Raw genomic sequence first — 25,933 nt, forward strand, 5'->3', positions numbered from 1 at the left:
GCATTTTAGATTAGACCAGTTAAATTTGTTAAATCTTGTCAAGGTATATTCAAACACTCCAACTTTCTCACACACTTCAAAAAACATAACATGTTAATTTGCAACTTAAATTGCTCATATGTTTGTGCCGTGTTGCCCTAAAATCTGCTGGCCACCTGTCTAAGTGGTACACCACCTCTTGCCCAAAAACCACATGAACCAGTTTATGAATCACTAGTTAATCTTATTTCAGAGTTGCCTATACAGTCCAAAAAGGTAGAGAAATGTCTGCTTCCGATTTTTTTGAAAGAGTTTATATTTAGTCACCCATCCATCATTGTCCATACCTACTTTTCCTTACAAGTGGGTTGGTCCACATCTCTGGCAGTCATTTGGCAAGATGCAGGGTACACCCTGGACAGGTCACTAGTCCATCACAGTGCATTGTAGAGATGTATATGTATACATTTTTGGACTGTAGGAGGAAGAATGAGCGTAAACCCATGCAGAAAGAGCCAAGATCAAGACATTAACTAATTAGGGATAATAATATTACCAACTATGCTATTGTGGAGCCCATATGCCAAACCAAACATTAAAATATTAATGGGTAAAATTGTTAAAATGAAGGTGTAAAGGCAAATCAAATTTCATCAAACCATTCATTAATTAGTCCATCTTTCTATGTTGACCTTAGCAACAGCTATGGAGCCAAAAACAACTGCAGAGAACTGAAACTGAATTTTTGGTTTTTATCTGCTGTAAGCAGATTAAGTTTACTGTGTGCAAAGTCTAATATAATTTTCATTTTTTGAATTTAATAGAATTCTTTTGGTGACACTGATGTATTGAGATACATTTGTATGAGACTACTCACATTCAGAAAGGATAAGTCATGAGTACGTAAGAAGGTTGCTTGGTCCATAATGCACTTTCAAGTTGAAGAGTAAAAATGTGCAAAAAATAAAATAAATAAATAAAATAAAAATAAAAATTACTGGACATTCCCACACAAAAATGAAGTACAGCTCTCCATAGTAACATTACAGTAAGATAAGAAGCTGGAGGCCAATATAAACATGACTAATTTAGTATATTGATTATGCATCTTCTAGCTTTCTAGCTTTTGGAAGTAATACATCTGATATCCCAAATATGTCAAGTTTGGAATTCCAAACTAACTTTACTTTCATTATTAAATTGCACATCCAGATTGAAACAGTGCCTCAACATATATTCCTCAAGCATTTTATTTATTTTAAATAAATACCAGAAATTATTTTGCGTATGTGTTTCACTTGATTTTCAATGTGTTTTTATATCAATTGTTTTAGATAAAAAATGTTTTATTCATGTGATAATTATGCCTGTTTAGCTACAGACAAAAAATACCAGATATCGAGACTAGTACATTTCCCTTGAACATGATTTATGTAACAAATACTGTACTTATGGTTTTTTGAAGTTATTTTTGGAATTTCTTGCTCTTTTTGAAATATTTTTTTATATAATAAAATTTATGTGCAACCGTCATGTACTTATGGTTTTATGATTTTATTGTATTATTTATAAAATTACGTTATACGACTGCAGATCCAAATATTAAGGCGTTAGTGCGAGAAAGGTTTGATAAGGTGGTTCAATCCTGACTTTTTCGCCACTGGGGGCGCACATGGTGAAGAACTCATTTAGAACTCAGGGAGAAGAAGCGGTTGCAGCATTTAGCATCTGTAGCATTTTATAGCAATCTCTCGTGTCCGTTATGACGGAAAAAGTAGGCGCTCGACGTGCCTGGATAAAGGTAATTTAGATGTTTATTGAGTTTAATAACATTTTATATATAGGATGTATTAGTTGAAGCAAAACAATGGTTTCCGCGTACATGAAATTGCTAACAGCTAAAGCCCACCTCCATAATAATGATAGCTTGTCAAGTGAGGCTTTCCTGATTGTGATTGGTCTCTTTCACTTGAACGACATGTCGTCACAACTGTAAGGGTACGTACGTGAGAAGGACATGTCATGTTCAGGAGTAAGTTCCCTAGATTTTTAATGTTAATTTCAGAGTTGAACTGTTAAATCCTAACTAAACTGCAGCGAGCGTGCTTCTGGAATTAACTAATAGATGTAAGTAGAGTACATAGTTGAAAGGCAGTTAAATACATGTGTTAAAACAGCAAGATAGCGTACTTATTGCTTGCTGTTTGTGCTACTTACAGGAGGTGAATTAATCATATAACGGCGAGGCTTATCTCAGGTAACTCAGATTTCTTATTAAATTACGAAATGGTTGATTTTAAGACTGGTAGTTTGTGACAAAACTAATTGTTGGTCTAAATTACGAAATTATTGTTGGTTAAGTCAATGCGAAAATAACCGAAGTATATGCGATAAAGTTGCAGGCTAATATCCAGTGAAACATCCATACTGTAAAACAACTGTTTTACATGGGAAAAGTAACTCATGTTTTACAAGATTCAGGAAATTTGCTTTGAAAAAGACAGGAGAAGATGAATATTTGATTAAGTGAAAATCTAGTCTCTGGCTGTAGATCTGTGGTGCTTTGCAGCATTTCTTATGTGCAGCTGAAATGCCTCCCTTAATCACAATATTTCATCCTTTTTTTCCCTTGTTTTTTTTTCTCTCTCTGCTATTCTCTTTTCATATCTTTCCCCCAAGATACTCCTTGCTAGGTGACAATTTATGAAGAACAAGAGGGCCTGACCTTCACTTGAATAATTTTAGATGCTCCATGTGGATTGGATCCATGTTGATGTAAGCATCATTTTCTGTCCACATGGGGTCATCATGTGATTATTATAAAGTCTTAATATTTATGGACAAAGGGGTAAAGTGTACATTAAGATGACATACAGTGCCTTGCAAAAGTATTCATAATCCCTTGAACCTTTTCACATTTTAACTCCCTTCAGGAATTTCTTACGGCTTTCTTGCTGCGCTTCCGTGAAGGGCAAATTTGTGGAATGCATACCAGTGGACGGATTCTCACAGCTGAGCTGTAGACCTCTGCAGCTCCTCCAGAGTTACCACAGGCCTCTTCATGATAAATTTAGCAGCACTTTGTTGTATTTTCAAAGCTTGGGATATTGTTTTACAATGTATTTCTACTTCTCAACTGTTTTGCCACTGACCTTTCCTTTTTGCTGCTTGGTCTTCATGATGCCATTTGTTCAGTAATGTTCTGAAACAAATTTCTGAGTCCTTCACAGAACCGCTGGAGATTAATACACAGGTGGACTGTTTACTAAGAAGGTGACTTCTAAAAGTAGTTTTCTGCACTAGATTTTATTTAGATGCATCAGAGAGTTTAATAGTATCAAAAATACCAAATTCATGTATGATTTTCCCTCAAGTACTATTACTGTTCCATCTCATAAAATCCCAGTAAAATAAATGTAAATTTTGTGACAAAACTTTGAGTTGTTCAAGGGGTATGAATATCTTTGGATGGCACTGTACATCGTATCTTTTCCTCATTAATTTTAGTTGACCTGACAAGCTTTTTAGCTTTATTTAACGCCGATATTCCCAGACCTTCTTCTGTATTTCTGCTCTGTTCTTCTCAGCTTTTCACTACCCGGTCTGAACAGAGCAGTGGTGCGTGTGAGGAGACTGGCAGCACAGCTCAGCAAAGCAACCATGTCCACTAACAGCCAGGGCGCCAGTTCGACCTCTGCAGTCAGCGCTGATGCTCCTACAGCCGCCATTCTCATCATAGGAGATGAGATACTCAAGGTAGTTTTTTTTTGGGGTTTGCACAGTTGTGAGTAACATTTTTGACATGTTTTGGATGTTTTCCCTGAATAAATCTATAGGCTTTGATGTACTTGATATTCTAAACATAAACTCTGTCACCCTCTGCACTGTTGGCTTGTCATAACTCTGGAAAACCTTGTAAAACTTGTTTGATGAGCCAGTGATGCTTTGTCTTAAAACGACAAGCCCGCCACGACTTGAAACAATAATGATTTAAACATGAAATCTTTGATTCAGTCAGTGTCAGGGCTTGACCATCCAGACAGACCTACAGTGGGTCCTTGAATTTCATCAGATGGAACTTCCATTTTTTTTTTTTTTTTTTTTGAAAGTCCTTGAATTTGTTGTCGGAGTTGGGTCGGAAACTAACTTCTGCATCTCTTTCAGGGTCACACAGCGGACACCAACAGCACCTTCCTAACTCGAGCTCTCAGAAGGCTCGGCGTATCAGTGCAGCGTATAACGGTCATACCGGATATACATGAGGTCATAGCTAAGGAGGTGGTCGTCCTCTCCTCTCAGTACACCCACCTTATAACATCAGGAGGTGTGGGCCCCACTCATGACGATATCACCTTTGAAAGCATTGCCGCAGCGTTCCAGGAGGAGGTGTATCCCCATCCTGATCTCACCCAGCTGGTTGAGGAATACTTTGGGGTGACGGACACAGACAGCCCGGCCATGAAGCTAGCCATGGTGCCTCGGTCAGCTAAACTTAACTATGGGATCGACCCTCAGACTGGGAAACGGCAGCGCTACCCTGTGGTAAGTGAGCTCAGGATAAAAAAAATAACATCATGACAATAAAATGAAGAAAACACACCTGTAAATGAGTAGGATATCACTTAGTCTTCTCCTGTAGGATTTTACAAAATTGGAGCAAGTAGAGAGAGTGATCATTGTCTTTCCCTCTTTGCTCAGTGTTTATAGTATAGTCCCGGGGACTCGCTCCTGCTCTCTTTTCTTAAACTTCTCTCACAGAGTTTTGGTCTTGTAGGTCTGGGATTGAGATCACCACAAACTAAAGATGATGATGTGTCTTGTGAACAATTTCTATGCTGATTTGGTGGTATATTTTGGAATCATTTTCCTGCTGAAAGACCTATTGATGAGTTCTTGGTGGTCTGCACTCTAACAATGTTCCTTGGATTGTTGAAAGAGTAGCACACAGCACTCCACATCCTCCACTGTACTTCACAGTGGGTATTTGGGTATCTTTCCTCACATTCATCCTCTGTTTTACGCTACATCCTCCTGGAGTATGTGGGTGAAGAGATTTGTGCCATCAAACGTAAAGCTCCACCAAAATTGGCATCATTAGTTCCATGAAACACGACTCAGATAGACTGGACTCCAAAACGACATTGTTTTTTTTAATCATAAATGGAACTGAAGCCATTGATTTAAAAAGCAATTAGGTTACATATAGAAATAAAGCCTTAGTAAAATATTTGTGTTTCCATAATCCATTTTCTAAAATATATATTTTAGGTACAAACTTTAAATGTTTCATAAATAGGTGACACTAAGATATAGGTTGGTTTAAAAATGTTCTTAAAAAAAAGTGAGTGAATTTTTAGAAAACTTAAGTCTGTAAAAGGTCTTGAATTTGAAATTATAAACTCTGTATCTAACTTGTGTGCAGTCAGAGACTTGTGCATAATCCTGTTTCCTGGGAGACAGCCTGCCAGCTCTGTCAGCACTAAAATATCTTTTAAGAAAATAACTTTAGCAGAAGAAAGTAAGACAACAGGTTGTTGCAGGAGAGGCAAAAGTTATTTTGCATTATATCTCTCTGGAAATTGCTTCTAAAATTGGACTGAGAATAATCATAGTTATAAAGATGCATATTTAACTTTAAAAGTACAGTTTGACTAAATTAGTTGCAGCCATTGTTGCATGTGTCTTTCCTTGTAACATTTTGCTCGTCCTCTTGCAGGTCAGCGTGCGAAATGTGTACGCCTTTCCAGGGACCCCGTCTTTAATGGAGTTGGCCTTCACAGGGCTGGAGCACCTCTTTGCTAGTTCAGGGACCACGTTTCACTCTCGAGAGGTAACATCACCTCACAGCTGTTAATTACACACACAAAAAAAAGAACCCTCGTGTTTTACTGTGACTGAACTGACTAAACGTGCCCATTTCAGGTGTTTGTAGATGCAGACGAAACAGAGATTGCGCCCGTGCTCACCAAACTGCAGGCCAGTTGGGGCCGAAGGGTGGCTCTTGGTTCTTACCCCGACTGGTTGAGTAATTATTGCAAAGTCAGACTGGTTCTGGACTCGGACAGCCAGGAGGAGGTGGACAAAGCCCGAGCTCAGCTGGTTGATCAGCTGCCCAAAGGAAGTGTTGTGTCCTTAATCAAAGACCCAGTGACTATTGCCCCTGCAGAGGTCTACAGACTGGCCAACAGTGGTGAGGCCTGCAAAGCTAAAGTCATGCTTCATATCAGTTTTTAACTGTGCAGGTGTGCACAGGTGAAAAACACCTTAAAATACATTCATAGTTTATAGTACTAACAAAATCTCATTGAAAGATTGTGGGGGGGGGGATTTAATGTTGAGTACATTTACTTTCCACGTGCTCATCTTTAGTTTCCTACCTGGAGTATTTAAAAGTTAACAGAAATTATGGTAAATATTATAAAGTAAGCTATGAATAAAAATACTTCCATTACTTTCTTTTTAAATGAATTTTTAGTTGTACCAATAGGTGTGCCACAATGATTTGAAATTATCTGTGATTGCTTTTTATCCCCCCCCCCCCTACTGAATAAATGTTCTCAAATTAAAGGTTGGATTTTTCAGATTTATTTTCTACCAGATTATGATGCTGCAAGAAAATCTGAATTTATTTTGCAGTTTTTCTGCAATTTTACCAGAGGCAACATATTTGTGCACATCTGCATAGCAACAGGCTAGATGTTTAGAGACCAATAGATGAAGAAACAAAATAATAAGAATGTAATACTGGATTATCACAAAAATTACATTTTATGAGACCAAATGGCAAAATAAATAGGAATTACGAATGATTTATGCGTATTTACTTTTGATTATGAACCATAATCTCACCGTGGAGTTCTTTCCTCAGGCACAGCGTTGGGCGAGAAAGTGAAGTGTGCGCTGAAAACGATAGAGACGGCACTGGATCAGTATTCAACTGAGCAGGTCTGCGTTGGCTACAATGGAGGCAAAGACTGCACAGCTCTGCTCCATCTATACTACTCTACACTGAAACGGTAACTGGAAAGGAAAGGAGAAAAAAGGAGGAAGCTTGTTTAAAATACGCTTCACCTGAGAGAAGAGAGACAGAGGGGAGAATTAAAATGAACAACATAATGGCACCACACATCTAAACAGACCTCAGATAAGCTTTGAGACAGAACATCTTTTTACAGGGTTATTTTTCTTTACATTCTTGACTGCGTTTGACAGATTGTCTTATCTAATCTTCTGTTGCCGTCCTGATGTTTATCTTTAATGTCCGATTTCTCTCTTCCTTCCACCCTCAGGCGGTATCCGGACGGGAAAGACAAGGTTAAAGCTCTGTATATCCGTAACGTTTCCCCATTCCCGGAGATGGAGCGATTCCTCCAAGACACAACAAAAAAGTGAGTCGGCAGATTAGTCTATTCTCTCTGGGGCAATTTCAATTTTTACCCCTTTTGCAGATTTTAAAGTGCTTTGCTGCAGAACTCATGTCCGCTGGACTTTTTCACGCGTTGTGACGTTAAAATGGCCACCTTTATTTTATGTTGTTTGGATTTGTTTTGCACATTCATCCCCTTTTACTCTGATACACACATTGGAGTCCTTCCACTTCGTGATGCTCTACTAGAAATCCTTAATAAAACACATGAAAGATTTTGGTAGTAATGTGACAGAATGTGAAGGCACTGTGTATTTTTTACAAGCAATGCCTCTGGTCCAAATATTCACATCAGTCTTTTACAGATATGACCTCGAGTTGATCTCGGTGGAGGGAAGCATCCGGCAGGCTCTTAACGAGCTGCATGACAGAAGGCCGGAGCTGAAAGCCGTCCTGATGGGAACCAGGAGAAGTGACCCCTATTCCCACACCCTCACACCGATGTGCCCCACTGATCCTGGCTGGCCGGAATACATGAGAGTCAACCCGCTACTGGTAAGCCCATGTCCACGTCATGTTGTTGGCAAGTCCAGCTGTTTCATTTCTATTCGTTGCACATTTGTATTTTTATTTACTTATTTTTAAATTTTTTTTGCACAATCTTAACACATCCTGTTGCACAAAAGTGTCCTTGTGTTTTTAAAAGCACACTTTTTATTTTCCATGAGCGAAAGAAAGAATTCTCTCCCCTCAATGAGGTTAGTTTTATTACTTTAGTCATTAAAAAGGCACTTAGTGGTGAACCATTATTTAGCATCCAAGTTTTCAGTTTTGTTCCAGCTCACGCAGAATAGTTGTAGCTTTCCTTCTGTGTTTACAGGAATAACCTAAATATTTAAAGGCAAATTAAATAGGTTGATAGAAACTATTATGTTTCTTTACACAAATATGTCCCCGTAGTGTTTTAATGTTCAGTCCCACAATATTAATGCAGAAATGTATCTTGTTAAGGTTTGCAGTTCCCAGTGCTCATTATCACAGGTCCTACGTTTGGAAAGCATGACATTAGATTTCACTTTCCAAGTCTGAATAAGTGCTTAGAATTAAGTATCAAAATCTAATTTCTTACTCTATGTTCTAGAAAAATCAACTTTTCTGGAAAAATTATTGTCTTTAAAATATGTACTTTATCAACAAAATTTTATAGCTTTGAGCCATTGAATGAAATACACAAACAAATGAATCCTAACTGAGCTGTAAAAAAAAGGCAGCCTCACCTCTTTTTTTTGGCCCATCGACTCTGTTGGGCCAGAGTTTTTAAAGTCTTCTAGAATATCTTAGATCAACTTTATTTTTGAAATATGTGAAATTTATTGTCAAACGTAGAATTATCCTATAGTAAATGCAGATTCTTTAAAGAACAGCTTGTGATCTATGATACCTTCATTCTTTGTAAAACCTCTCCCCAAAATAGTTAATGCATCTTTTGGCACCTAAACAGCATCCAGTTTAAGAACTACCAGTCCAGTTAAATAATCTAAATACATTATGATTCTGGAATTTACAGATAATATGCAGCAGTGGATTTTGGCATGGAAAAAAATATTTTGTTTCCAGTGTTGCACTAACACAGAATAAAATATCTGTAGTTAATCAGCATGAGTACACTAAGTAAATCTGCAACATTTTGCTATACAGACCGATTTTCATTGGTGATTTCCTTTTTTTTTGCATGCTGATATAAAAAGAGTATAGTGCATGAACAAATGCATTTGTAATAGTTATATTTAGATTAAATTAGTCAAACACGGTATAAATATTAACATTTTATATAATACAGCACCCTCATCAGTTTGATTAATAAGTAATCACATTTGTAAGGATTTAGAGAACAAATTGTAGGATGCAGCCTCGTTCCTGAGAAAGTTGACAGCTCAAAGACAATGTTCCTACATGGAATGTTAACTCTAATCTTTTTAAGCATTTTGTCCTGAAGACAAGTCTTGATTTTGTTCTGTGTATGAAAAATTAACACAATAAACATATATCCATGTTTGTATCTTGGATTGATCTTAGAATATGAGTTTGAAGTTTTCTCCGTATATTTTCTAGGCATTCTAGAAAAGTCTAAAACCAGATTGTCCAGGTCTGGTTAAGTGTGGAACAAGAAAATAAGAGAATCAAAAGTGTTTCCATTGCCAAAATGTGTTTCCTATCCCAAATAATTAAAACTGATTTAGAAGCTATTTCCCCATAGACCAAAGCAGATGCATAATGAATTTGGATGTTTAATCAAATGTCTCCTTCACGCTACAGGACTGGACATATCATGACATCTGGTCGTTCTTGAGGACGTTACACGTGCCCTACTGTATCCTGTATGATAAAGGGTAGAGATATCTCTTATTTCTCCTAGGTCTTTGAGGTTTGAGCAACATTTTGAAGTTCTTTTTTTCTTTTTTTTTTTTTGTGTCCACCTGCAGGTATACGTCACTCGGCAGTATGGACAACTCCTACCGAAACAAGGCCCTCCAGGTGGTGGACGAGAGGGGAGTGACGCGCTACAAACCAGCCTACCTCCTGGAGAATGAAGAAGAGGAGCGAAACTCCCGTGCCTGAAATCGTCCCTGTTCTTAGTCGTTTTATTACTGTAATTATTCAGATAAATGATTAACATTCACAATATTCTCATAAACAGCATTTTGTGATTATTGGAAAAACTCCACACAATGTTTATGTGACTGAACAGAAAGTGTGTAGTACAGTAATGTGTTTTCGAAGCTGCTGAATAAAACATCAGTTCATGTGTCTTTTTGGCCTTTGTCATATTTCACACAGATCTGCAGGATATTCAGAGCACCCCAGCAGGGTGTTTTATTCATTGATCCATTTGTCTTGTTTCTAAATCAAATAATCTGCTCAGACAGACAGCTGTTATCGGAGTGCATTTGTGAATAAATGTGAAAAGGTGAGGAAAATCAGGTTTTAAGACGCCGTGTGTGCAGCAGCATGGACACAGAGCTGAAGGTCACCCAGCAGGCTCGTAATAATCTGTGTTTTATATCCAGAGACGGGCCAGCTGCTGCGTGTTTAACCGAGCGCCCCTCCGGGATGCCCCCCCTCCCTGCCTCCCTGCCTCCCTCCTCACATGTTGTAGTTCTCCAGGCGGGCCTCACGGGCGCGTTGTTCTCACGTTTTCCAATTTAGCCAGCCGTGATTACAATAAATTACCTTCTCTGTTTCCAGACATGATTGAATCCAGGCTCATCGATCCACTCACTCTCTCTCTCTCTCTCTCTCTCTCTGCTCCGCCTTGAGATTAGTCAACGCGGCGCAGCGACGATCGATACCGGCCGATCTAATAAAGCGGGTCGCTTACGAGGCCACCGCGGGGCTGCACACACTGTTACACCGGCAATTACCACTTTTAGGTCGGTCCTTCTCTCTCTTTCCCCCTATAACACCTTCTGACTTTATGTCCTGGCTTCACGGGCCTGCTTGATTTATTAATAATAACAGTAATATAAGAGGCAATAAACAGGGGCTTCATAATCACAGCACAAATGTCATGGGGTGGCTTGTGGTGGTGCGACAAACACACCGGGACATTGCCTGAAATGATTCGTGTGGCTGAAAAATGATGTAGTATTAGACTTCCAGTGTTTTTCTTACAACCAAACTTAGTTACAGTGTAGAAATGAACAATGGGAGAGCATTTACTGGAATTAAATTGGTTGTGCCTCTACCAGCTGGCATATCTAGTTACTGTTTTTAACCCACGCTTCTAAAAATAGCTTAAGTTCATTCAGGTAGGATGGAAAACCTCTGTGAGCGTCAGTTATCAATATTTCTTGATTGGATTTTGGGCTGGACTTTGACTAGGTCATTTCAATTGAACACATAAATGCCTTGGTCTAAATCACATTTCAGCAACCTTTACAACTGAAAGAGCTTTTTTTTTTTTTTGCGTGTGCCCAGTTTAGCTTTTTAAAACATTCCGAGTAAGAAACCACTAAACTTGTTCATAAAGTGTGTTAAATTTTATTTGATGGAGTGTACAATATAAAAAATGTTTTAACATTTTCTGTTTAAACAAATGTTTTTTTTTTTTTTAAATAAACATTTAGAATCTATATAAATAGATACTATTGATATTGTGGAAATGCTATGCAAATATAGAAAAACAGATTACCTCTAGATTAAGACAAAACCTGGGATAGCGTTCCGTCAACCTATTTTCTTACCTAAACTGTGGATCTGTGTACCTCCTCTGGCATTATGAATGACTTTTGGAATTTGTACTTAACCCCTTCCATTTTCACTGGACTGAATATGTTCAGAGTTTGGTATCTGGTTGTAGCACCTAACCCTGCTTGAAATCTCTCCACAGCTTTAACTCTGACCTGTCGTCTGTGTCCCTTAGAGTTCATTCACACCAGCCCAGAATTGGAGTCTTGAATCAGACTCTTAATTCATTTGTCTAGAACTATTCAGTCTTAAACTCAATTTACCCGGGGGCCACTGGAGGCAGAGTCTGGGTGAGGCTGGGCTGCATAAAGGATTCCACAAAAAACATTTAAAAATATCCTCAAATGTCATCAACATTTAATTATTTATCCAATACATAAACTGCAGGCTTTGGCTTTGACAACGACATGATGAGGGTGTGACAAAATTTAGGGTGCGTTCACACTGCAGCCTGATCCAATTCAGATTTTTTTGTCAAATCGGATTTTTTTCCCCCAGACCGTTCATTCTGCCACACGTATGTGTTCTGCAGTCTGAACGGGCAAACGACCTGAAAGTGTCCCGCAAGCGCAGTAGAGGGCGCAATATCGTCAGCGTTCTCCTAAGCGTCATAAAAAGAAGAAGAAGTGCTCAGTGTTTGCGGAAGTAAACATGGAGGCTAATGGTGGAGCTTAGCTTACATATTTGAAATTGTTGTCCAACCGGAGCAGCATATTAACAACTTAATCCTCACTATAGTCCGTTATAGTTGTTTTTGAATTTGAATTTGTTGAGTATCAGTGACATTCAGTTCGGATGAATGCGGCCTGGACGTCAGGTCGCATTTGAATCGGACACGTATCGGATATGGGTCGCATTCGAAAAGAATCCGACCTGTGCTGTTCAGACTGTCATGAAAAGATCTTATACAGGTCACATTACGTAAAAAAAAAATCGGAATGGGGTCACTTTAGGCTGCAGTGTGAACGCACTCACTTGGCGTTGCTCTTGTTCTACGTTTCACATTAGTCTTTAGCCAGCTAGCAGCCTAGCACCGAATGTCAGCCATGAGGAGGAACGGCGGGCGGGACTTCCTTCATTGGTCCATTCACCCTGTGGGCCGCACTAATGCTATACTGTCATATCATGGTGAGGGCCACGAGACATCGTCCTGCGGGCCGCGAGAATGAGACCTCTGGTCTAGAATGTCCGATTCATTTGAGAGGTGAGAATGCAAATTTGAATTCCACAACGGACTAAAAAGGTGAACTCTGATCCGCCTAAAAACCTAGGTCTCAAACCGGTTGAATTTAACTCTTGCACGGTTGAAAACATGCCTGAATGCACTAGAGACCGTTCCAAAACCAGGAAGTGGACTACAGCGCAGGGCATTCTGGGTCAATACAACCATAATAAACGCGCGTTTCCACCATTAGCGGAAAAAACGTCTCGTGTAAGGTCGTGGAGTGAAGAGGAGGTAAAGGCCCTCATACAAATATGGTTAGAAGAAAATATATTGTGTAATCCACTCACAAAAACGAGATTTTCAAGCTAATTAGTGTGAAAATGGAGGCATTGGGATTCCCTCGTAGAGTTGCACAGTGCCGCACCAAGGTAAAAAGACTTCGCCATCAAAATACGTGACATGCTAAGGACAAGTGGAAATTCAGGAGACGTGAAGAACAAGTTTCTTTTCTATGATGCTATGCCATGCTTGGCACACGACCCAAGAGTGCCTGCATCACGTTGTGGAGTCCTACCAAAGCCTCCGCCGCCATCCACTTCGGCTCCAAGGAGCAGAAGCAAAACTCTGAAAGAAGTGGTGAGTGGATGAATACATAATAATGTTTGCTCCATTTGTGTTTACATTTACAGAACAAGTACTTGTGCTCTATGTCTTCTTCAGAGGTTTTTGTGTTGMTTCCTTCAGTAGTTTTTGGTGCAGCGCCACCACAGGCGAGGGCGGGGAACAGGTTTTTCCAGTTAGCTTGAGTCATTGTGAATGCGAACTACAGTCCTAAAAATGTAACAAATGTTGCAATTTTGGTCCCCAATTGAATAGAGTGTACCTGACTATCCGGTGTGAAAATACCTTTAGTCTCCATGATGTTGACTTTCTTTCCTTTCACTCCAAAATTCTGTAGGTTTTAGATCCTGATTTCTACATAAAAGATGATGTTGGCTATTTTACAGTATGAAAGCATATATGGAAGACTTCCTTCATTGAAAAGATTCATTTGAACATGTTTCCATTAGCCTGTATTCTTTAAGTAGCCTCTCTAGTTTTAGGACCATGTTTCCGTCAGAGGCTGCTCACTTCTTCCTCTTTAATACTTTCCCTTTTCCATTATTACACCTTTCTGTCCTCTTTTGTGAGCTTGTTGCTGCTGTATGAGACTTTAAAACTGTGGACTTTGTGCTGTGGCTCCATTTAAATAAAGAGGTGATTTCTGCTTCATTACTGCCACCTGGCACGTAATTGGCTGGTTTAGCAGATGGCATAAAATTTCCACAGAAAGACATTTCTGGAATATGAGAGCATGCCTGGTGGGTTCTGATGCCTGAGTGGATTGCTTTGCATGTGAAAGCTCAGACAGCGAAGTGATGCTTGATAATTGTGGAAACTGAAAATTCATCTGGTCATTGCTATCAGAAAACTGTGCTTATTCAGTTACTTAAAATCAGATGACGTTTGCATGACTGAGTACCAGAATAACGGACAAGGAGAACAACATGTTTGTTTAGTTTTTGTCAGAATTGACTGATCAGAAATATGCTTTCTCTGTCGGGCTTGCACGACCTTCCACTCTGCAGCCTCTCTTCTCTTCCTCCCAGCAGTCGACTGCGGTCATTTCCCGTCCGTCACCAGTTTGTCATCAGACATCCTCCTTCATTAGAGAAAATCAAAATTCACCTGAGAACAAATCACTGGAGTAGGACATAAACAAGCGGATAGGGAGGGAGTGTGCTTAAGCGATAATGAGAACTGGTTCGACCAATTTGCATGTAATGACAATGTGCAGCAGCGTAATGCAGATACGTTTTGAAGGGTAAATATCAGAGACAACCAGCGCTACGTTGTCAAATCGAAAAGTCCATAAAAAGCATAAATTTGAATGCAATCATGTGCATTGTGAATAATTTTTAAAAAATGATTCAAAAGAACATTAAATTGATTTCATGATGTGTAGAAGATGAGCACAACTTATTTAGAGCATTTCAGGTCTAACCTTAAGTACAGCAAACTAATGACGGGAGAATTTGAGTTTTTAAGCAAAATCTCATGTTGAACTCGTGGAATTTGATATAAATCAGTAAGGCAAGGGTATTAATGCAGGACCTCCATGCTCAGTTAGCATTGGATACAAAATAAGTTTTGATAACATGAGATTTCACCAAAAAATTAAGTCATTGCAAAAAACTATTTTTTTGTGACAATAAGCTCCAGATTATATCTTATGTTTAGTCAGTGATGTATCTGTGTCAGATAAAGCAGCAGTACAGTCATATTCACAATGCCTTCTTGCTTGAGATATTCAGCCCATCAAAGTCCACAAATGTTTCTGTTTAACATTTTAACAAGCATTAAGCAATGATGGAACAACTATTATCTACAGCTCAACATGGACCCAACAGAAACTTCAGTTGTTGCGCTGGATAGTGACATCTTTGCCTTTAAAAGGCAAGAATCAGGCAAAGCTTCCATCACATATAGGTGCATTTTTTGATGAACATTTGTCTGTGGAAAATCACTGAAAACATTTAATAGCAAACTGCTTTTTTTTTTCAAATAAGAAACAATCCCACCACTCAGTTAAGTGACATCAACAAGTAAGCTTGAGACAACAGCTAATGCTTTGTAGTAATCTGTTCACATGTGACAGGTTTTCTGTAGGATTTGTCCATTGGCTGCAAAATCCCTGAAACACAGTCAGATTTGATAGAGAACAGCGGTTAATATTCGTTTCCCCGCCAGCTCTGAGCAGCGTCCCTGTCCTGCTGCATAAAAGAACTCCCACAGCATCATTCTGCCGTCGCCATGTTATGTCAGCCACACATATTGTTTTGGAAGTAGGCTAAAAAGTTCAGATTTTACCAGAGCACATTTTCCCACATCTCTGCATCCTCTACCATAGTGATTCTCAACTCTGTTCCTTCATACTTAGATGTATCTTTACTCCAGCACACCTGATTCAAATGACTGCATTACCTCCTTATCAAGTGGTACAGAAACTGAACAATCACCCATTCATTTAGGTCAGGTGGTTGTTTCCTGTCTACTGTTTTTTTTTTAATTTAATATTTCTGCAGATCTTGAGGCAGTTGTCTTGGGTGTTGACTTGTTTTCTTTATGCTTCTTTCCATCTCCTTCATCCCCTTAAACAATTTCCTCCACGTTTCTGCTTTTCTTTTCTCCTTTCTCATTTCTCTCTGCGTCCAGTACATTTGAAACAAACCTAAAGCAATTCATAATAAAGTTTCAATATATCAGCCAGCCACTTGTGAAAGTAAATCTGCTGGGGCTCACCTTGACACTCAGACAGCAGTTCTGAGTACCACACTGTCGGACAGGATGCTTAAAATATATATATAAAAAAATGTCAGGTGGGTCACAGAAGGAAAACACCAAAAACAAGCAGGACAGTGGGCCTTAAGGATCAGGGCTGAAAATACCTGCTTTACAAGACTTTTAATGATATTACTTTAGTTCCTCTCTCACAAAGGTCATATAGATATATGCAACTATTAGTTCTCCCACCTACGCTTTGGATCTCTGCATCTCCTCCAAATGGTCTCCATGGAGGTCTTTTGAAAAAAAAGAGAAGGTATAGATATTGTACCTCTATCCACAGTAAAGGGAACAAGAAAAACAAAACAAAAAAACACGGTTCTTTGTTTTTTGTACTTATAAAGACTCAAAACAGTTCAATATCCTCTTTTTATATATATGTATAAAATAATAAGAGCAAATAAATATTTCCTAAAATTCTGTTCGTCTTCTAGGAAAAGCTGGAACACATTGGAATAAAAATATAATTTTTTGATCTAATTGGTTCTCCAAAGATGGGCTTTAGGTCGGCAGGTGGACGTGTGTTGGAAGCGGCCACTTAAGGTGCTGTGAGGACAAAGAGCTAATCTTGCTGCACTCTCTGTAAACCTCAAACTTTCTCTCTATATCCCTCCCAGGTGGGACTGACTTTTATAAAAGACTCCACCGAGCTAACGGCTCCTGTGATATGGACACAGCATGACTTAAAATTGCACTTGGCGTGACTTTGTGCCAAAAACATGTGACGGGCTTTGATATCGGCGCGAACTATCCATCAGATGCCGCTGACTGTGAAGCTTTTCTCTGAAGGAATGTGTCCTTAATCCAATTCCTCGGGAGCTTCTGCGGTGTAAAACGAGACTTGAAGCACCATGAGACAGCAATTCAGGCGATGTCCCAGGAGTGATGCTTAACAGCGAGGATGAATAGACGCCGCGTTGTCAGAAAGCATCAGGAGAAAAGGGAGACCTTTGAGTCTATGCAAATTAGCAACCCATCTGCATGTAAAGCCAACAGACCAGAACACGGGAAATAGGATGTTCACTATCAAAGTTTTGCACATTAAACGTGGATAAAAGTGAGGGAGAAAAGAAGAAAAAGGGGACGGACTGGGAGGAGGGGATGTAAGGAACAGAGGCAGCTTTGCTTTCTGCAATGTGAAGTGTGACTGACTTGGCTCATTTGTGCCAGGTTTTGGTGCGTTCAAATAAAAGCCTCGGCTCATAATCCTGGGTTTGTCACAGCTCTCGGGCCAGTACACAAACGCAGGACCCCCTGCTCATATCCACGCACATGCTCACACGAGATGCATTCTGGAATGCCTTTCATTCTGCAGACGAGCTCCGGTGCAAAGGGCCAGGGTCTGTGAAGCTTCAGCCAGCGTGCTGCAAACCTGATGAGAAAAATATCTGCTCTGCTCAAGTCAGCTGGAGCACATTTGCACTCAACAAGCATAACTTAAACATGGGGTGGAGTGTCAGAAGGATGAAAGATGCCTTACACCACAAAGTCTTACCACTGTCTGCTGAATCCTGATATATATATATATATATTTAGATTAAAACTGGATTTTTAACACTCTGTAAAACCTTCCATTCATTTATACACCAATTTAGAACACCATTAAAATTATTCCATGTCTGGAAAGAAAATAAAATTTCTATCTGTTTACCTGGAGATGATAGGCCTATCTTGTTCTTCTATTAGTAGAAAAATGACTGTGACCAGGCGGCTCGCTGCACATATTGAGAAAATAATGGATGTGAACAAGAAAATACTTGATTATCTTTGAAACAACGTCAAGATATCAATCCGAAAAACTCAAACAGAAGCAATTATACAACTTATAATTTCAGTACATTTCGTGTGTAAAATTAGAGCCCACGTTAAGAAATAATTGTAGAAGAAAATCGCATTAACTGAACGTAACTGAAACATTTCAGTCATCTCTACTTTCATTTTCTAAGCTGATTATTCTCTAGGAACATTTTTCTGGTGCTGTGAAAAAGTTTTTGCCCCTTTGCAGATGTAGTTGCTAACAACAGCAGTCAAGTGTTTGCAATAACTGCCTATGAGCCTTTTCTATTGCCGTAGAAACATTTTGCACCACTTTTCTTTGAAGGATTGTTTTAATTCTGAGACGTATGAGAACTTTAGAGCATAAATAGCTCCTATAAAGTCATGCTGTAGCATCACAACCTGATTTAAGTGCAGAGTTTGACTTGACCCTTTCATAACCTTAATTTAGTTTTTTGATTTTTGTCCTTTTTTTAACCCGTCGGGTGGGAACCAGATGTTGTGCTTTGGATCATTTTCCTGCTATATGTCTGTGTGCTGGCATTTAAGGTCATAACCTGATAGAGATTCTCCTGCAGGACCTTCTGCTTGCCGTAGTTCCATTAACTACAGCAAGCTATCCAAATCCTGCAACGGTAAAACAGTAACACACACTACCTACCACCACTATGTTTGACTGTCGCTGTGATGTTCATTTTTCAGAAATGTTGTTAGTAATGGCGCACGTACCTTCTAACTTGTTCCCCCTTTGTCCTATCAGTCAGTACAACATTTCCTCCCCAAAGTCTTCAGAAATCATCAAGATGGGTTTTTCTCTTTTTGGATAATTTGAGATGGACCGTAGCAGTGGTTTGAGCTTGACCTTCTTCCACAGACGCAGATTATTAAATTCAATGTACCTGAAACATGTAGCTCAGTTTCATTGTTGAATCTTGAACACTGACCTTAACTGTAGCAAGTGATCCCTGCAGTGTTTTCACGTAGTTCTGGCTGGCCACGAAATTCTGATCAGTAGTACGTTTAAATTATATTTTGTAGTTATTTTGTTAACAGTAGCGTGTTTCAAAGACATCATTGTTCACAAATCTTTAGTTAAATTAATAAAATCGACTAAAAATATCAAATTAATTTCTTATAAATGTATTTTAAGCAAAACACTTCTGGTTTACATCAGTTAAAATATTGCTAGAAAAGCTATATTAAGAAACTGGAAGTGGTTTAAAACCTTTGTGCAATAAAAACTTCCAAATAGTTTATTATTTGTGATCATTTGTTTACTACAGTAAAAAAAAAAAAAAACAATAAAAATCAACTGCAGCTTTCTACAAGTTTCTTAAAAATTTAAGTTTTGAAAATCAGATTTTTAAACAAAACATAAATTTGTAAACACCTATTTTTCCATGTATTTGCACAGCAGAACAGAAATACTAAAGATAATGCGACTTGACATTCTGTGAAGTCTAGGCAGCAGCAGTTTGTGCATTTATGGCACCGTCGGCACGCCCCTCCTGCTCCTGCCACCAAGCCATTCAAAAACGAGATTCTGGGGCAAAATAAAATTGCCGTGCAGGGCTCTAATTCTCCCTTGGTCATCATAAAAATAACAGAAAACAGATAAGGTACTTTTTTTTTTATCTGTTGCTTTTGCACCCCTCCTCTCTAATGCTGTCCAGGGGAACTTCCCATTTGATCCATAACAAAAACCTCCACAGCTTATAGGCAAGTTGAAAGTAACCTAAACACAGAGAGAAACAGTGAGATAATTGTTACAATAACAATCAGAGCTCCCTGGTAATTGTGTGCTTTTCTCAAGATGAGTGTCAGTCTGATCTTACAAATGAGGACAGGGGTCAAACCCAGTGTGATTAAGGTCAAGGTCCCTTTATTATACTTCAACGAGAATTTTCTGTCTCACTGGGCCTGATGTAATCCGTTTAATGGATATAAGTGTCAGATTCCTCTGTGAATAGACTGCACAAATAATCAAAATTTAATGCCTTCCTGCTGACATTTTGAATCTTTGATTACAAAAGCGAAATAATTGGTTTCAATAGAATTTTTTTAATTAGCTGGTGCCTTCAGCATAATGATTTAATAATCACATCCCTGCAGCTTTGCTCGGTGTTTTTTAAAGCATCTGTAAACTGATGTTAACAAGTTGAAGTTGTACAAGTTGCAATGCTCCTTGAACTTTATTCACATTTTGTCCCATTACAGCCACAATCTCTATTGTACTTTATCAGGATTTTATTTGAAATGCTAGCACAAAGTAGCACACAATTCTGAAGTTGAGGTACATTATACATGGTTTCAAAAAATTTTAAGTTTTTACAAATAAAAATGGGGAAAGTGTCCTATACAACATTTTACAGGAACTACAAGTCCAAATCTTTTTGTGTACATTTCTTTTGTTCTTTTTTACCTCTTCATAGACTGAATATAGACTTGGGCTTTGACTAGGTCATTCTAACTCATCTATTTTTGGTCTAAATTATTCCATTGCACCTTTGGCTGTTCAGCTTCAGCCTCTTGTCTTTCTCAGTCTCTCTTTCAGAATTGTCTTGTGTTTAGCATCATCCATTCTCTGTCTCTGCTGAGAGAAAAATATCTCTAAAACATGATGCTACCACCACCATATTTCACATTTACAATGCTGTGCTTAGGGTGTTATGTTTCCATCACACATAGTGTTGAGTAAAATGTCGAACCAGAGAGCATATGCTTGAAAATTGTGATTTTTTTTTTTTAACTGCTGCCATTTCAGCTTTATGTACTCGGGTATGAGAAAACAGCTCCCAAAAACCTGTTATTCATAGATGGTTTTTTTACACCCCTGTCTATGCATTTTACTTCAGGTTTGGAGTGTTTTTGTAGGAGCTAAGCACTGGTTTGCACAGTTTTAAAAAGTATTTTTTCCCCCCCGATGCAACAATATATTCTTATCTTCTTAATATTCTCATGGTTTCTTCTGCATAGATTTTACCACAAAGTTTAGAGTTCCACTCTGACCTCCACATTCCTCCTTTAAACCTTTTCTCATGTCAGGCAGTGGGACAGGTTAGTCAGAAGCACCGTGATATCTATTTTTAGTAGCCCTTCCTTCACTTTGTAGACATGAATTAGTTTAATTTTCACATCCCTTGTCATTTTTTCAACCATCTTTTCCCGACCTGCCTCACAAGCTTTAATGAGTTACTTAGGGATACCTATAGGCTGCATGAGAGTTTGAAGTCTGGCAGGTTTGAAGATGCCAAAAGATTTTTACCATGAACAGACTCACTGGAGCACAAAATAGGGTGCCAACTCTGACTTAGAAAGAGCAAAAGTTTATTATAAAAGGGGTAATCTAATAGAAAAAAATCCAAAAGAGATGGAATATGATAAATATGGTGAGTGACACAAGCCATGTATAAACCAAAAGCAAATATTGCAGCAGAAATAAACTCAAATAAGTTGGTCAAAATTAGCCAAAATCTATTATCAGCGGATGATACAAATGTCCACCTAAGAAGAAGGTAGTGATAGAAAAGTCTCCAGCTCAAAATTGAGTTCATTATGCAAAAATGTATTTGTAAATTTGCTCATAGAAATGGTGAATGTCAGGAGAAAGGTTGTTATAGGGCAGAAGGCTAGAAATCTAAAAGATGAGCACCTTCTTTAGCTAAATGTGCTCAAAGATGAGCCCAGTCTGACTGTAGCTCACCACAAAGGTAAACGACCGCTTGTGACGAAAATTCAAATTCAGTTGATGTTGAGGAAACATCAATGTATAAGAAGTAGCAATTATTAGTCAGCTCTGATGGTCATAATGAGACTTTCAAAATGAGAAGCTAGTAGTTAGAATAAAAATAGAGAAAAATTGAAAAAAATCAAAGCTGAACTTTTTTTTGTTTTGCCTCAGAATTTGCATCGTCACGCTTTTACTCTCTTCTGCATGATATTACAAAGTACTGAGACCATACACAGATGTGACATTTCTGTGATTTCGGAGATTTGTAATCTCTGAAGCTAGCGTTAAAACTTTGCAGGATAATAATAAAGAATTCACAGCTGAGCCTATACATCTCAATGCTCCGTGCAGACTCTCGCAGTAATAAATCTCTTCCTCCGGACAGTTTCCACATTTTCAACCTTAAGAAATGAGCTCTACATCCCGAGAAGAACTACAGAGCAGTGACACCAAGAACGGGACATTTCAAATTGCGATCCGTCTCCACTTCCTGATGCAAAATGTGATTTCGTTTGGAAACCTGCAGATGAAAGCAGGGATGACGACTGAAGACGCTCACGGACTGGTGAACTGGAGAGACTGGCGGAGCTTAAGTTTTAACATCTTCTCTAACTGGTTCCACCCATAAGTAATTTTTCTGACCACATCACGCTGAAACCTTTGAAAAGACTACAGTAGTTGTTAAAAAAAAGGGGGGGGGATAGTAACTTTAGGAAGTTCTCTAAAATTAGAACATCAGTCTGACACAAGCCTAAGGTTCAACAACCACACTTCCTCCATGACTGTACAATTACATAATTTATTTGCTTAAAAACACTTTCATCTTTTGCTTAATCCAGGATGTAGTACACCGTTTTTGTGGCAAATATACTGGTACATGTCAGTATATTATCAGTATAGTTCAGCAAAGACAAGTTGCTGAACTTCATTAGTTTCAAAAGGCTGGAAATTGTTTGGTGCCATTGCGTAAGCAGATGAGAAAATATTTAACCTCAAAAGATTTTGAGGTTAAATATTTGGGTGGGTCATCTAAACTGGACTTTTCCACTGCTCTCACATTTGCTGCATGCATCTGCATAACCGCTTCTGGATAGTGGGTTGATCTATTTGAGACTTTGTTGATCAGTGATCCATTACGATTGATGTTTCTTCCAAAACACGGTTTGCAAAACCTCAAACTACCAGAGAAGCTGTCTTTTTTTGCAAAGTGGAAAAATTAAAAATATGAGAACCCACCTTTCCATCAGGGGTTTACTCTGTCTGAATATGTGTAATATGTTTACTTGTGCTGTATGTGTTCCAAAAAAAAAAACAAAAAAAAAAAACTGATGCAAATATAAGGCAGATGAAGTAAACCGTCATAAGCCTCTGTGCAAGTCATCAAACTGAATTTGAAGGCTTTTAAAATAGTATTTGAAGGAACCACTATAACTTTTTTGAGATTGGAGCTGATCCAAGACGATAAAACAGTCCCACTCTAATAAGCTGTTAGTATTTCCCAGGAGGCTGAAGCTGTTTTTTTAAAATAAAAACCCAAAGCTCTTCATGCCACTTAGAATTATAAATGTAGGAATAAATCAAGTAAATATACCTGATTGAATAAAGATTGTTTTTTAACTGAGAAGTTTTGCATATAGTTGGAAAATAAACACTGAAACGAAATAACTGCAAAGAAAACCAGCCAATTTCTATTGATGTTTTTTTGAATGTAATCAACACCAAAAACGCTAAGAAAAAAAAAAAAGAAAGCCAGACAGAGTAATTACAAGGTAGTTTGTGGAGAACTATAGATGGAATGTGGAAGAAGTTTTTATTTTACTCCGATGCACAGCAAAAACCTAAATTTGTCATTGCAGAAAAACCTTTATGATTCCTGTAATCCCAGTAAAACTTCAGAGGAAACTTTGACCCAGGATTTTTATGATACTCTAAGTTTATCTAATATGGCAGCCCGTGTGTGTAATTATGAAGCGTGTGCTTGGGGTTTGACTTCCAACTCTGGTACGTTACACATAGCAAACTTTACATACCCAGAGAAAAATGTGACAAATCCAAAACCTGTGACACAACTGATCCCGTCTGCGGCGGAGGATAAAAACAAAGTCCTGCATCAAACGACTCGCGTAAAAACTTCTTCGTGCTTTCAGCTCAAAAAGAAGCACACTCAAAGTTGAACGGGGACACAAAGGAAAGCGGAGTACTGCTGCCTGCCGCCTTAAAAGTCCCTGCGTCGTTATACGGCAATTTTAAAAAGGACCCATCCATCCCTGCATGTTCACAATAGAAGAAGAATGAAAACATGGGCTTTAGACATTGATATGCGAAGGTCAGAACCAAAGCGGCTCTGCGACGGCACGCATCAACAGTGACAAACATGTCATCAGAAGAGATCATAAACCATGAAATAGGAGCATTAGCCCCATTATCCAGGAAATTGCCTCTGTGGCTTCACAAGACGTTCTACATTACAGCCTATATAAATGGAAATACAGTTACAGCTTATTTGGATGTACGCTTCTATATTTAAGACACAAAGATCTTCTTTTGGAGGGTTATTATTGAACTTCAGTCCAGCGTTGTCAGAAAAACAACTTTAAGGTCGTCTTATTGGGAGCGATGTTCTTTAGTCTATTAAAAGCAGGAGTCCACTGGGTATCCGGGTCTTATCAGTCTTTAGCCACCCATAGATAAAAATGCAGCTCAATATTCCACTGGGTTGCTCACATTACAATGGCCTCCCACACCACAAGGTCATTTTAAGTCCCTGTAGTCCCCTTATCTTCATGCGGCTGTGTATAACATTTAATGTGTGTGTACCACATATAAGCTCATGTGCGTTTGTGTGCAAACTGTCACCGAGACCTGCAGCTGCGTGCAATAAATCGATGCATTTTAGACCCAAAGTAATAAAAAAAAATTAATAACTGACCAAGCTTTTTGAATGCAACCGTATTTATTTTTTGTCCTGCCACAGAAAAAGGCTCAGATTGCAGTTGGCTCTTCACAGAAGACGCTACATCCTTCACTAAAATGTGAAAGCAGAAACGCAATAAAAAAAAAAAAATCCATAAATCCTACAATTACATGACTGTAAAACTCACACTGTACAGAAGAGAAACCAAATCTTAAGAGAACCATTTTTTTTGGGAAGTAAGCCTGACAAAAAAAGGAAAATCTAATAACATTTTGACACCCAACTGTTTGAAAGAATAAAACACCTAAAAAAATGTAAATGATGAGATTATTTCATCATAAAAAAAAGAGAACAGTAAGTGCTGACAATTATGTTTTTAAAGCAAGAACAAAATGTATGAAGAATGTTTACATTTTCCGACGGTAAGCCAATCCAATAACGTAGCTTGACGACTATGTAACATCAACTTATATAATTAGCTCCTAAGAAAAATAAAGAGCTCTGTTCTCAATTTCAATGTAAAAATATATCGGGAGCCTGAGTTCATTTATTCATTCTTGTCAAAATTTTCACATGCGAATATAAATTTAATAATCAACTTAATAACTTGGCAAATTCAGTTTAGCGCAGCATATAAAATAATATATCCATAATTTGTATGTATGAAAATGTTAATTTCTGCTCACATAAAAATCAAGTTGTTATTTTTATGATTAACTTATACAGATTCATTGTTACTGTAGTAAACAACTGATTTACATATGCCCAACATTTTTTAAATAGGTCTAATGTTATTTTACCAACTACCCACATGAAACCAAAAATCGTGTGACGATAAAAATAAAATCATAAAGCTCAGATGTGCACACCGTTCATCTTTCTGACTCCGATCCGTTCACCCATAAATCCGTTTTTTTTTCTCTCTCAGGTGGCTCTGAAACAGAAAGCAGGTTGAAACCCTGACGCAGAGCTGGTTGCCCAAAGAGGAACAACTCCCACGTCCCGTAAAAACCAAAGTCCAGCATCCAGTCTCTTCTTCTTAAGTTGATATGTCCAGCCCAGTTCAACCAGTAAAAACCAGTTTGATCCCAGCAGGGGGCGCAGGAGCCCAGTCTCACTTTTCCACAAGAGTTGCCCCCTTCCAGATTCAAAATGCCTTTCCTTTGAGATGGAAGTAGAGCAGATTTGTTTTGCTGCGACTATAAGGAGGCATTAATGTGCGAGTTTGAGTCCATGTCCATAAAATTAAAGAAGAAGCAGAAAACCTCCAACCTGAGCCAGTCCTTACTCTAGCATGTTTATTTGGCCACTTTTTAAACTGGAGGCTTCCACTCAAATGGAAGTAAACAACAGAAGAAGTGTGTATATATA

General features: G+C 38.4%; 1 protein-coding gene across 8 annotated transcripts; it reads left to right on the top strand.

Moving 5' to 3' along the window:
• The first annotated feature begins 1,666 nt into the window (after positions 1-1,666).
• Positions 1,667-10,155, top strand: flad1 (flavin adenine dinucleotide synthetase 1). Of its 8 annotated transcripts, none has more exons than XM_008431720.2 (12): positions 1,668-1,780; positions 2,199-2,236; positions 2,659-2,754; positions 3,567-3,735; positions 4,144-4,521; positions 5,696-5,809; positions 5,902-6,169; positions 6,848-6,995; positions 7,269-7,367; positions 7,711-7,900; positions 9,662-9,735; positions 9,829-10,155. In XM_008431720.2, the coding sequence occupies exons 3-12, from the start codon at positions 2,732-2,734 to the stop codon at positions 9,962-9,964; spliced, it is 1,599 nt and encodes a 532-aa protein (XP_008429942.1). In that variant the 5' UTR covers positions 1,668-1,780; positions 2,199-2,236; positions 2,659-2,731; the 3' UTR covers positions 9,965-10,155. The 8 variants fall into 8 exon arrangements, with proteins under 8 accessions (XP_008429949.1, XP_008429942.1, XP_008429943.1 ...); XM_008431723.2 differs by lacking the exon at positions 1,668-1,780 and adding an exon at positions 1,882-2,106 and having other exon boundaries at positions 9,662-9,723; XM_008431719.2 differs by lacking the exon at positions 1,668-1,780 and adding an exon at positions 1,887-2,106.
• The last annotated feature ends 15,778 nt before the right edge of the window (positions 10,156-25,933 follow it).

Source organism: Poecilia reticulata, linkage group LG16, assembly GCF_000633615.1.
Source record: "Poecilia reticulata strain Guanapo linkage group LG16, Guppy_female_1.0+MT, whole genome shotgun sequence".
Taxonomy (NCBI): domain Eukaryota; kingdom Metazoa; phylum Chordata; class Actinopteri; order Cyprinodontiformes; family Poeciliidae; genus Poecilia; species Poecilia reticulata.

What these genes read in the sequence shown, in the direction of transcription:
- flad1 (XM_008431720.2), top strand. Translation starts at nt 2,732, where the DNA reads ATGTGGATTGGATCCATGTTGAT. An exon ending in TACTACTCTACACTGAAACG is followed by an intron (nt 6,996 to 7,268) that starts GTAACTGGAAAG and finishes TTCCACCCTCAG; the next exon opens with GCGGTATCCGGACGGGAAAG. An exon ending in TGTATCCTGTATGATAAAGG is followed by an intron (nt 9,736 to 9,828) that starts GTAGAGATATCT and finishes GTCCACCTGCAG; the next exon opens with GTATACGTCACTCGGCAGTA.